This window comes from Procambarus clarkii, chromosome 37 (genome assembly GCF_040958095.1).
Source record: "Procambarus clarkii isolate CNS0578487 chromosome 37, FALCON_Pclarkii_2.0, whole genome shotgun sequence".
Lineage (NCBI taxonomy): Eukaryota > Metazoa > Arthropoda > Malacostraca > Decapoda > Cambaridae > Procambarus > Procambarus clarkii.
In genome coordinates, this window is record NC_091186.1 from 16,509,830 (window position 1) to 16,523,964 (window position 14,135).

The 14,135-nt window shown below is 44.5% G+C and overlaps 1 protein-coding gene across 1 annotated transcript; it reads left to right on the plus strand.

The window, feature by feature from the left end:
- Positions 1–13,130: 13,130 nt before the first annotated feature.
- LOC138371839 (chondroitin proteoglycan 1-like) lies at positions 13,131–13,688 on the plus strand. Its single transcript, XM_069336865.1, has one exon. The coding sequence runs from the start codon at positions 13,131–13,133 to the stop codon at positions 13,686–13,688; it is 558 nt and encodes a 185-aa protein (XP_069192966.1).
- The last annotated feature ends 447 nt before the right edge of the window (positions 13,689–14,135 follow it).

The following is a 14,135-nucleotide window of genomic DNA, read 5'->3' on the forward strand; positions in this document are numbered from 1 at the left end:
GTGTAGTCTTATGTTTAGCTAGGTATGGACTCCAGGCTGGTGCTGCATACTCCGGGATTGGTCTGACATAAGTGATATACAAAGTCTTGAACGATTCCTTACGCAAGTCTCTAAAGGCAGTTCATATGGAGTGTGTGTATACCTACTCACCTAGTTGTGCTTACGGAAGGTTGTGCTTTGGCTCCTTGGTCCCGCCTCTCAACTGTCAGTCAACTGATTGTGTGTTTGCTTCCACGCGTACGGGCTCAGGTTTGTACAACACACACACACATGATCACCACCTACAAAATTCTCACAGTAATTGACAGTGGTAGACAAAGACAAACTTTTTAGCACCGGTGGAACACGAACAAGGGGACACAAGTGGAAACTTAGTACCCAAGTGAGCCACAGGGTCATTAGAATTTTTTTTTCAGTGTCAGAGTAGTTAACAGATAGAGTGCATTAGGCAGTGATGTGGTGGAGGCTGACTCCATACACAGCTTCAAGTGTAGATATGATAGAGCCCAGTAGGCTCAGGAACCTGTACACCAGTTGATTGACAGTTGAGAGGCGGGACCAAAGAGCCAGAGCTCAACCCCCGCAAGCACAACTAAGTGAGTATACACACACATACAAACAAACACACTCACCCACAAACAGCAAATAGCAGTGGAACACGTAAACACACACACACACACACACACACACACACACACACACACACACACACACACACACACACACACACACACACACACACACACACACACACACACACACACACACACACACACACACGCACGCACACACGCACGCACACACACACACACACACACACACACACACACACACACACACACACACACACACACACACACACACACACACACAAGCAACGTGCAAGCATTAAGGCCTCACCTAGATAACGAGTATTGTGGCAAGGCTTGGCGGCACCAACTGGCTGTCGGCAGTCAACAAGCAGATTAACTGCCCTCCCCCCCCCCTCCCCCCACCCCCAACAAACCCCCAAACTATTGATCCCATTGTAGCTTGACGGCTAACGGCAGTTCCTTAAATGAACCCCACGTTGCCAAACCTCTGGTTCTTGAGTCAGCTTCCTCGAAGGCTTGACGTCCCTTTCCAACCTGTCTTAGACCTGCTTGATGCGGCGTTCACTGAGACATTACGTCTTTAAGCGTTCGCACGTGCTAATGAGCGGAGACGCACGGCCAGAGGCAACTCTTGAAGCAGCGATTGGTGTGTTGAGTGTGTGAGGAGAACGGCGAGTGATCTAATGTTTCTGGAGAGGGCGGAGAGCGTCAGTCTTCTCTAAATCAAGGATCTTCCTTTGTTAATTAGACGATGGAGACGGCCACGGCCAGAGTCTGGTCGGTGTTCGGGCTGGGGAACACCGGCGATCTTCGTCGGCGATCGGGTGGTCGTGGTGGGGGAAGATTTAGATCATCTTCTGATGGGGGTACATTGATGTTGCTTCTAAGTGAGAGAGAGAGATCTGCTGACTAATCGCTATACTGTGTCTCAAAATACGAACTACCACGCATGGGCAAACAGGCCTTCTGCAGTTTCTCATATTCTAATGTTTCTCAAGCAACTGATAATCAAAAGGAGGTTCCTCATTGCAGAGTGAGTGGCCATTCCACCTCATTAGGGTCACGAGACTGCAGCGGTCTAACTAGGGTACACAGGTTCTGTAGAGGATTAATGTCCTCCACCACCAAGAAAGTGGTGGAAGCCAAAACCGTCAGTAGCTTCAAAGCGTTATGCGACAAAGAGTGCTGGGAAGACGGGACACCACGAGCGGAGCTCTCATCCCTGTAACTACACTTAGGTAATTACCCATAGGACATGGGACAAGCACATATTATGTGTGGTATAAATATGCAGTGCACGCATACGACATATAACCACCACATTAACCATACAACAACCACACACACACACACACACACACACACACACACACACACACATACACACACACACACACACACACACACACACACACACACACACACACACACACACACACACACAACACCCGACACACACAAGTGTCCCAGTTACCAGAGCCTAACATTCCAGTATCTCCCAGTCTGAAGCTTTGTTGCTCTATGCACTTGCAGGACTTGTTGACAAACTGTGTCAACAGTGACATCATGCAAGCTCGTTGACTGCCACAACTTGGCAGACAATTGTAAACAACACATGCCTTTCTCCCGCCTCAGAAAATGTATTTTTTTTGTATTAGTGTTCTGTAATCCAATATTCTTGTTTTCCTCAGATTTGACATACCGTATCCTATTTTTTTTTAATATAGATTTTCGAAATGATTGCATATGACCTTCAACAATGGGAAGTAATATCTTTGCTCATAGGAGAGGATATATTTAGGTATCTGGACATTTATACAGCTGCCCTAGACTATATGAAGGGTTACACAGTGTGTGTCAAGAGCCAGGTGTGTGATACTAAGGTACCTGGACATTTATGCAGCTGCCCTAGACTATATGAAGGGTTACACAGTGTGTGTCAAGAGCCAGGTGTGTGATACTAAGGTACCTGGACATTTATACAGCTGCCCTAGAGTATATGAAGGGTTACACAGTGTGTGTCAAGAGCCAGGTGTGTGATACTAAGGTACCTGGACATTTATACAGCTGCCCTAGACTATATGAAGGGTTACACAGTGTGTGTCAAGAGCCAGGTGTGTGATACTAAGGTACCTGGACATTTATACAGCTGCCCTAGACTATATGAAGGGTTACACAGTGTGTGTCAAGAGCCAGGTGTGTGATACTAAGGTACCTGGACATTTATACAGCTGCCCTAGACTATATGAAGGGTTACACAGTGTGTGTCAAGAGCCAGGTGTGTGATACTAAGGTACCTGGACATTTATACCGCTGCCCTAGACTATATGAGGGGTTACACAGTGTGTGTCAAGAGCCAGGTGTGTGATACTAAGGTACCTGGACATTTATACAGCTGCCCTAGACTATATGAAGGGTTACACAGTGTGTGTCAAGAGCCAGGTGTGTGATACTAAGGTACCTGGACATTTATACAGCTGCCCTAGACTATATGAAGGGTTACACAGTGTGTGTCAAGAGCCAGGTGTGTGATACTAAGGTACCTGGACATTTATACAGCTGCCCTAGACTATATGAAGGGTTACACAGTGTGTGTCAAGAGCCAGGTGTGTGATACTAAGGTACCTGGACATTTATACAGCTGCCCTAGACTATATGAAGGGTTACACAGTGTGTGTCAAGAGCCAGGTGTGTGATACTAAGGTACCTGGACATTTATACAGCTGCCCTAGACTATATGAAGGGTTACACAGTGTGTGTCAAGAGCCAGGTGTGTGATACTAAGGTACCTGGACATTTATACAGCTGCCCTAGACTATATGAAGGGTTACACAGTGTGTGTCAAGAGCCAGGTGTGTGATACTAAGGTACCTGGACATTTATACAGCTGCCCTAGACTATATGAAGGGTTACACTGTGTGCGTCAAGAGCCAGCTGTGTGATACTAAGGTACCTGGACATTTATACAGCTGCCCTAGACTATATGAAGGGTTACACAGTGTGTGTCAAGAGCCAGGTGTGTGATACTAAGGTACCTGGACATTTATGCAGCTGCCCTAGACTATATGAAGGGTTACACAGTGTGTGTCAAGAGCCAGCTGTGTGATACTAAGATACCTGGACATTTATGCAGCTGCCCTAGATTATATGAAGGGTTACACAGTGTGTGTCAAGAGCCAGGTGTGTGATACTAAGGTACCTGGACATATATACAGCTGCCCGAGACTATATGAAGGGTTACACTGTGTGTGCCAAGAGCCAGCTGTGTGATACTAAGGTACCTGGACATTTATACAGCTGCCCTAGACTATATGAAGGGTTACATAGTGTGTGTCAAGAGCCAGCTGTGTGATACTAAGGTACCTGGACATTTATACAGCTGCCCTAGACTATATGAAGGGTTACACAGTGTGTGTCAAGAGCCAGGTGTGTGATACTAAGGTACCTGGACATTTATACAGCTGCCCTAGACTATATGAAGGGTTACACAGTGTGTGTCAAGAGCCAGGTGTGTGATACTAAGGTACCTTGATATTTATACAGCTGCCCTAGACTATATGAGGGGTTACACAGTGTGTGTCAAGAGCCAGGTGTGTGATACTAAGGTACCTGGACATTTATACAGCTGCCCTAGCTTATATGAAGGGTTACACAGTGTGTGTCAAGAGCCAGGTGTGTGATACTAAGGTACCTGGACATTTATACAGCTACCCTAGACTATATGAAGGGTTACACAGTGTGTGTCAAGAGCCAGGTGTGTGATACTAAGGTACCTGGACATTTATACAGCTGCCCTAGACTATATGAAGGGTTACACAGTTTGTGTCAAGAGCCAGCTGTGTGATACTAAGGTACCTGGACATTTATTCAGCTGCCCTAGACTATATGAAGGGTTACACAGTGTGTGTCAAGAGCCAGGTGTGTGATACTAAGGTACCTGGACATTTATACAGCTGCCCTAGCTTATATGAAGGGTTACACAGTGTGTGTCAAGAGCCAGGTGTGTGATACTAAGGTACCTGGACATTTATACAGCTGCCCTAGACTATATGAAGGGTTACACAGTGTGTGTCAAGAGCCAGCTGTGTGATACTAAGGTACCTGGACATTTATACAGCTGCCCTAGACTATATGAAGGGTTACACAGTGTGTGTCAAGAGCCAGGTGTGTGATACTAAGGTACCTGGACATTTATACAGCTGCCCTAGCTTATATGAAGGGTTACACAGTGTGTGTCAAGAGCCAGGTGTGTGATACTAAGGTACCTGGACATTTATACAGCTGCCCTAGACTATATGAAGGGTTACACTGTGTGTGTCAAGAGCCAGGTGTGTGATACTAAGGTACCTGGACATTTATACAGCTGCCCTAGCTTATATGAAGGGTTACACAGTGTGTGTCAAGAGCCAGGTGTGTGATACTAAGGTACCTGGACATTTATACAGCTGCCCTAGACTATATGAAGGGTTACACAGTGTGTGTCAAGAGCCAGGTGTGTGATACTAAGGTACCTGGACATTTATACAGCTGCCCTAGACTATATGAAGGGTTACACTGTGTGTGTCAAGAGCCAGGTGTGTGATACTAAGGTACCTGGACATTTATACAGCTGCCCTAGACTATATGAAGGGTTACACAGTGTGTGTCAAGAGCCAGGTGTGTGATACTAAGGTACCTGGACATATATACAGCTGCCTTAGACTAGACTATAGCTGTGTAATAGTGAAAATCCCCATCTCGCAGGATGGTGAGTCGTGCCTGAGTAGCCTTCACTACCACATTTTTGTCTCGTATCTTCATCTCTATAGTCATTGTGTTTTCTCAGGGCTAGGATGTGAGACCTCTGTAGTAACTTGCAAGAAAATGTTTTCAACTAAATCCGATGGTGAAACGCCTTAATTCCGGCACTCGAGAGAATAAGAGGTTACTGACAAAGAAATTACAGAACACTTCCCCTCACTGTAGTGTAATTGAGTTACTGGAAAATAAGACTCACATATATAAGACTACATGGCCTTCTCTCTCAGTTCTCCCAGACTTGACGCCTACAATTATACTTCCTGAGAATTGTTACACTTTCTTGTATAATTTGTATAATTTTCCAGTTGGAAATTTTACACACACATCCTGGATAATGAAACTAATAATTATCAGGTGTCGAGGGAATTTTATTTCATCATCAGCAAAACACTTAACCTATAATACACTGCTCTTTGTCTCTCCAGACTCAAAACAATGTACAAATAATTTTGCAAAGTCACAGTTCTGTACAGTAAAAGTTTGCAAATACGTATTTAGAGCTTAAACGAAACAGGTACATCCTGTACCAGTTCTGGGGGGTGATTGTGAGCCATTCAGAGGGATATTCGTGAAGTATTTGAGGTGATTGTGTCTGCAACTAGGCAACAATCCTGTCGAGTTGAATGCAATGCTCAGTAATCCAAGATGCGCTACTATTGTAGTGGTTATTGTTTGAAGCTCCGAGATAAAGGAACAGGTGTTGTATTTTACATTATTGTATTATTGAGTACGGGGTTGTAGGAGTTCAAGAAATTTCAACATTGCTGTAACTCTTGTTAACTTGAATGGGTTCTTCATATATATATATATATATATATATATATATATATATATATATATATATATATATATATATATATACATACATATATATATATATATATATATATATATATATATATATATATATATATATATATATATATATATATATATATATATATATATATGTGTGAATTTTTAATGATTAATCGGTCATGTTTCTCACCTTCATCACATTAAACTGGTGTCTCTCACACCTCTTCCTCACTGACCTCATGTCCCTCACCTCTTCCTCACTGACCTCATGTCTCTCATCTCTCCATTTTCACCGCTCTTATTAGTCCTATGTAACTCCACTTCTTACGGGCTGTTCCTTACTCTTACAGACCAAATAATCAAGTACAGTCTCTCCTCTTATCTTGGGGTTTCTCTTCATCCTTATCAACATTTTCTCTCTTCCATCGTGCGTTCGAAAATAAACATAAATTAAAAATTATGCGATAAGTCAAAATAGTTTAGTTTAATATACTTTCAAATATTTTGTGTGTGTGTACTCACCTATTTGTGCTTGCGGGGGTTGAGCTTTGGCTCTTTGGTCCCGCCTCTCAACTGTCAATCAACTGGTGTACAGATTCCTGAGCCTACTGGGCTCTATCATATCTACATTTAAAACTGTGTATGGAGTCAGCCTCCACCACATCACTGCCTAATGTATTCCATCCGTTAACTACTCTGACACTGAAAAAGTTCCTTCTAACGTCTCTGTGGCTCATGTGGGTACTCAGTTTCCACCTGTGTCCCCTTGTTCGCGTCCCACCAGTGTTGAATAGTTTATCCTTGTTTACCCGGTCGATTCCTCTGAGGATTTGGTAGGTTGTGATCATGTCTCCCCTTACTCTTCTGTCTTCCAGTGTCGTAAGGTGCATTTCCCGCAGCCTTTCCTCGTAACTCATGCCTCTTAGTTCTGGGACTAGTCTAGTGGCATACCTTTGTACTTTTTCCAGCTTCGTCTTGTGCTTGACAAGGTACGGGCTCCATGCTGGGGCCGCATACTCCAGGATTGGTCTTACATATGTGGTGTACAAGATTCTGAATGATTCCTTACACAGGTTCCTGAACGCTGTTCTGATGTTAGCCAGCCTCGCATATGCCGCAGACGTTATTCTTTTTATGTGGGCTTCAGGAGACAGGTTTGGTGTGATATCAACTCCTAGATCTTTCTCTCTGTTCGTTTCATTAAGTACTTCATCTCCTATTCTGTATCCTGTGTTTGGCCTCCGATTTTCACTGCCTAGTTTCATTACTTTGCATTTACTCGGGTTGAACTTCAACAGCCATTTGTTGGACCATTCACTCAGTCTGTCTAGGTCATCTTGTAGCCTCCTACTATCGTCCTCAGTTTCAATCTACTATCGTCCTCAGTTTGTGTGTGTGTGTGTGTGTGTGTGTGTGTGTGTGTGTGTGTGTGTGTGTGTGTGTGTGTGTGTGTGTGTGTGTGTGTGTGTGTGTGTGTTTTTTATTGCAACGAAAATAATAGTCTATTAGTTGTACAGGAGTAAGTTGCAAAGGAGGAAAAGGGGGTTGTGTTATCGTGGGTGAGTAGTTGAGTTGACGTGGGAGGGGGGGAGTTAGTTACATTGACGTGGGAGGGGGGAGTTAGTTACATTGACGTGGGAGGGGGGGGAAAGGGTAGTTAAGTTGACGTAGGGTCACTTATGTTGGTGTGAGAGTGGTTGTGTCGACGTGTTAGCCCCCCCTGTGTTGACGTGGGTGTTGATATGCACGATAGCTCGCCCTGGAGGCTAAGCAAGACAAACAACCCGCAGGCTCCAGCCACTAGATGATACACGGCTGTTGACAAACACGGCTCGGCCTGCAAACACACACACACACACACGCCTCAGTTGAGAGGCGGGACCAAAGAGCCAAAGCTCAACCCCCGCAAGCACAAATAGGTGAGTACAAATAGGTGAGTACACACACACACACACACACACACAGGGGCCTCGTAGCCTGGTGGATAGCGCGCAGGACTCGTAATTCTGTGGCGCGGGTTCGATTCCCGCACGAGGCAGAAACAAATGGGCAAAGTTTCTTTCACCCTAAGTGCCCCTGTTACCTAGCAGTAAATAGGTACCTGGGAGTTAGTCAGCTGTCACGGACTGCTTCCTGGGGGGTGTGTGTGGTGTGGAAAAAAAAATAGTAAACAGTTGATTGACAGTTGAGAGGCGGGCCGAAAGAGCAAAGCTCAACCCCCGTAAAAACACAACTAGTAAACACAACTAGTAAACACACACACACACACACACACACACACACACACACACACACACACACACACACACACACACACACACACACACACACACACACACACACACAGTTTCAAATGTAGATATGATGTAGTGATATGATGTATGTTTGAAATGTAGATACTGAGCCCAGTAGGCTCAGGAATCTGTACACCAGTTGATTGACGGTTGAGAGGCGTTACCAAAGAGCCAAAGCTCAACCCCCGCAAGCACAAATAGGTGAGTACACACATACACACACACATAGGGGCCGATGGCTGAGCGGACAGCACGCTGGGCGCGTGATCCTGTGGTTCCCGGGTTCGATTCCGGGCGCCGGCGAGAAACAATGGGCAGAGTTTCTTTCACCCTAATTCCCCTGTTACCTAGCAGTAAATAGGTGCCTGGGAGTTAGTCAGCTGTCACGGGCTGCTTCCTGGGGTGTGTGTGGTGTGGGGAAAAAAATAGTAGTTAGTAACAGTTGATTGACAGTTGAGAGGCGGGCCGAAAGAGCAGAGCTCAACCCGCGCAAGCACATCTAGGTGAATACAACTAGGTGAATACACACACACATAAACTAATCTTGATCTTTAATTTTAGATGATTAAAATTACTTTTTATCACCTAGACATAGAATATGGCCTGGACTATGATCTGGAATGTGGATTCGAATGTGGCTTGGAATGTATAACGTCTATCAGTAACATTCAATATATAATACAATATATAATACAATATATAATACAATATATAATACAATATATAATACAATATATAATACAATATATAATACAATATATAATACAATATATAATACAATATATAATATTGTATAACAATTCTATATTATGCTTTGCGCCCTGGTGAGGCCACTCCAGACCGACAAACAGAGCGCAACTCTATAGTCTCCTGAGACTGATGGATGCCTACTGCTATAACAATAATCAATAATGTATGTGGGCCTGGAATAAGGGCCAATACCACACTAAAACACGTACCATGAGACGTAGTCAAGTTTCTCCTCAGTGTGTGTTTTAAGAAGTCGAGGTAAATCAGCCTGGTACTTTCTGACCTGTTACAGGTACCAAAGCCATCCGAGTGGACGCTGGCTGGTAACAGAACGTAGATTGGAAGGTACCTGGTGAGCCGGTTATAAACTGGACTGATATAGGAAGGTACCACGGCAGGTACCTGGCGTGGAAACAAGATTGACAAGTACCAGGGTGGTCCCCTGGTAAATAATGCTTGTTTAAAGATGTGTGAATTGATTCGACGTATCCGTTTCCTGCGCCATTAAGGCAGGGGAATTCATATTAAACAAAGGTGGGTAATTATGTCATGACTTATTCTGGAAGATTGGAATCAGCCTAGACGTTATTGATGGAGATTATAAGGCAATTCACTAAGTGATTTGATTGGAGTAAGATAAGTTGCACCGCTGTTCAAATTTATAGAAACATTTAGCAGCCAAGTTCTTAGGTTGTTACATGTCAGGCAGTGTTCAAACTTTATGTTTGTGTTCACTAAGTTGTAGGTAGGAACTTAGGAAGTAATTGTTTGTTAGATTCGAGATGATGAGGTGCAACATGCTAATCTGATGGGTAGATAGGGAGGGGTAAGATGCTGACCTCCTGGTGGGGAGGTAAGATGATAGACAGATTCTGTTAGGATTTAGTTAAACAACAATTAAATCCAAAATATCACGTACCATTGTAGCCAAAATGTAATTTCACTCATTAGAAACCAGATTGATGTACTGTAAACACACAGAATACGAACAACAGGGATATGTGTATATGTGTGTGTGTGTGTGTGTGTGTGTGTGTGTGTGTGTGTGTGTGTGTGTGTGTGTGTGTGTGTGTGTGTGTGTGTGTGTGTGTGTGTGGGTAAGTAAATAGGCAATCCACCCGTGGCAATTAAGAGGCAGCAAGTCGTTGAGAAGCTGATACTAGGAGAACAAAAAAAAATTCAAGAAAAAGTGGATTCTGGTAAACGGTCAGTCCACACCTGCAGCGTCGAGTTCTTCTGCAGTGCTTCCTGTGTGTGTAGGGGGGGGGGGGGAGGGTGTGTGTGGAGGGGGTAGGTGTGGGGCGTCGCTACGCTGTCGGAACGACGGGTGTGGTGCTGTCAGGGATGCAGCCGGACATACTTCGTAGTGCTTGGAGCTCATGACTACTTTTTTTTTTATTTACCTCCTTCCCCTGGTGGGGCTGGGGGGGGAGGGGACCTCCCCCCTTGGTGGGGCTTGGGGGGCTGGGGGGAGAGGACGAGTTTCAGTGCTCACTCGTAGTATGTAGTTGAGCAGCTATCTAACACTGTCTACTGTATGCAGGACAGAAGAATATATATATATATATATATATATATATATATATATATATATATATATATATATATATATATATATATATATATATTGTCCAGGGGACCATTCTGGCTTGTTCGCATATATATATATATATATATATATATATATATATATATATATATATATATATATATAGTAAGCCAGTGTCTTGAAGACTCAGGCGAAATTCATTAACAAATTATGGAATGATTAGTTCAGTCTCTAACATTGTTGTCTCGTCAGTGTAAACACAACTGGACAATTTATTTTGTATGAGGTTGTGCACCACAATCTATCAACAAGTGTTTGGGTTATCTAACAACGGGTGCTTGGGCTATCTAACAACGGGTGCTTGGGCTATCTAACAACGGGTGCTTGGGCTATCTAACAACGGGTGCTTGGGTTATCTAACAACGGGTGCTTGGGCTATCTAACAACGGGTGCTTGGGCTATCTAACAACGGGTGCTTGGGCTATCTAACAACGGGTGCTTGGGCTATCTAACAACGGGTGCTTGGGCCATCTAACAACGGGTGCTTGGGCTATCTAACAACGGGTGCTTGGGTCATCTAACAACGGGTGCTTGGGCTATCTAACAACGGGTGCTTGGGCTATCTAACAACGGGTGCTTGGGCTATCTAACAACGGGTGCTTGGGCTATCTAACAACGGGTGCTTGGGCTATCTAACAACGGGTGCTTGGGCTATCTAACAACGGGTGCTTGGGCTATCTAACAACGGGTGCTTGGGCTATCTAACAACGGGTGCTTGGGCTATCTAACAACGGGTGCTTGGGTCATCTAACAACGGGTGCTTGGGCTATCTAACAACGGGTGCTTGGGCTATCTAACAACGGGTGCTTGGGTCATCTAACAACGGGTGCTTGGCCTATCTAACAACGGGTGCTTGGGCTATCTAACAACGGGTGCTTGGGCTATCTAACAACGGGTGCTTGGGCTATCTAACAACGGGTGCTTGGGCTATCTAACAACGGGTGCTTGGCCTATCTAACAACTGGTGCTTGGGCTATCTAACAACGACTTGCACAGCGCTCACCTTTGGGAGTCAAATTTATATCTTCCACAGGAAACTTAAGTAATCATTACAAGCACTAAGTCATCACCTGCTGCTTGTTGAAACTTAACTACTGACAGCATTAAACAGGTACGCCTCATAAATTGCGAATGAACTCACACCTCATAAAAGTGAGGATGGACGTCGCTATAAACACCTATGAATGCAGCATTGTGGGGGCACATACATTGGGGTGCTGCTATTGGTGATATCACGTGGTGTACAACCGTTGGTGTTATCCTATTGGATGCTTCCGTTGGCGTTATCATGTTGGATACTGGTTTGGATGTCATCGCATGGGTGTACAACAGCTGGTGATATCACAAGGGTGTACAGTAGCTGGTGATATCATATGGGATTGAACCGTTGATGTTACTACACTGCGTACAGTTTTTCGCTAGTTAAACTTACTAACATAACTATATACTCGCTTGTTAACGCTTTCCAAATCGAAGTTCTTGAACCAAGAGACAAGCGTTGTTAACCGAGGGTAAGGGAAGCGAATTATCAGGGGGGGAAAGTGCCAAGCCATTACGACTATATAGCACTTAGAAGGGGTCAGGATAAGGATTTGGGACGAGGGGAAGGAATGATGTCAGGCGGACTTCGCGTACACCTACCAACGAGTTCGTTGGGAGTATCGAACGAACTCCTGGTATACTCCTGGTATACCTACACCCCTATCTACTATCTACACCCTTAAACCTTTCCCCTCTTTTTGAGGGAAAGTTTTTGTGCTTTCAAAACCCCATTCCTCCAAGCCCTCACTATTTCACTCGTCACAAAACCTTCCCGTCCCCCGTCTCCCAACAAGGGGAGAGGAAATTTTGAACAACAAAGTGCAGTTCGTAAGTCGTTAGTGCAAGGTGAGTACATTGCCACCGAACAGAATTAAAAAGCTGCATTGGTCCGGATTCCAAACTGCCACATTCCGTGATTCGGCAATTGCTAACAAGATAATTTTGATTGTTATTAGGCGTTTCTATTGCTTTATCATATTGCTCTGCACTCTTATCATGGCATCTGATCCCCCATTATCTGAATTCACAGGAGCTCTCATTGTTCGGAAAATGATTATTATTATTATTAACATCTTTATTGACAAAATTAATTACAATTTTGCCTAATCTGAGGATTTCAGTTTAGTCTTATTAAAGTGAGGATAATGCTGGTATTCACTGTCACACGAAAAATGATTAAGCATTTTGGATATTTGCTTTATCTGTGTTTCTTCAATTGAGGAGCATTATAAGCCCTGGAGGATTATGAAGATCAGGGAAGTACCACGAAGTACCGCGAAGTACTACGAAGTACTACGAAGTACCACGAAGTACCGCGAAGTACCGCGAAGTACCACGAAGTACCGCGAAGTACCGCGAAGTTCCACGAAGTACCGCGAAGTACCACGAAGTACCACGAAGTACCGCGAAGTACCGCGAAGTTCCACGAAGTACCGCGAAGTACCGCGAAGTACCACGAAGTACCACGAAGTACCACGAAGTACTACGAAGTACCACGAAGTACCGCGAAGTACCACGAAGTACCGCGAAGTACCACGAAGTACCGCGAAGTACCACGAAGTACCACGAAGTACTACGAAGTACTACGAAGTACCACGAAGTACCACGAAGTACCGCGAAGTACCACGAAGTACCGCGAAGTACCACGAAGTACCACGAAGTACCACGAAGTACTACGAAGTACTACGAAGTACCACGAAGTACCGCGAAGTACCACGAAGTACCGCGAAGTACCACGAAGTACCGCGAAGTACCACGAAGTACCACGAAGTACCACGAAGTACCACGAAAGCTGAAGACTAGTTCTACCACCAAGGTTCCTGAACACCCACAAGGGTGAATCTTAGAAACATGCAACTGTCACCTAGATAAGACTTGGGCCTGGCCTGGAAAACTGCCAGTGTGAAAGAAGACTCCCCCCCACACCCCCTTCCCCACTACACGACCGTCTCGGTGATTCACAGTGTGTACACGCCGTGTGTACTTGTACTCCACAAGTACACACTCCAGTGTCCTTGTTGTAGTTTGTCCTGTACAGCAGCAAGCAGATCTTGAAGGGGAAATAATGTTTGCTCCTGTGTTTTCCTGCACTTCAACAGCGAGATTAAATTGGTTATGAAATTGAAGCTGTTAGAACATGTTTAGATATCTGAGCTTCAGCAGTGTTACTGAACTAGTGAACGGGTGAATGACAGACATGACTGCTGCCTGACGGACTCTCCACATCACTGCTGCCTGACGGACTCTTCA

Excerpts from the sequence above, each read along its gene's own strand:
- LOC138371839 (XM_069336865.1), top strand. The coding sequence starts at position 13,131 with ATGAAGATCAGGGAAGTACCACGAAGTACCGCGAAGTACTACGAAGTA.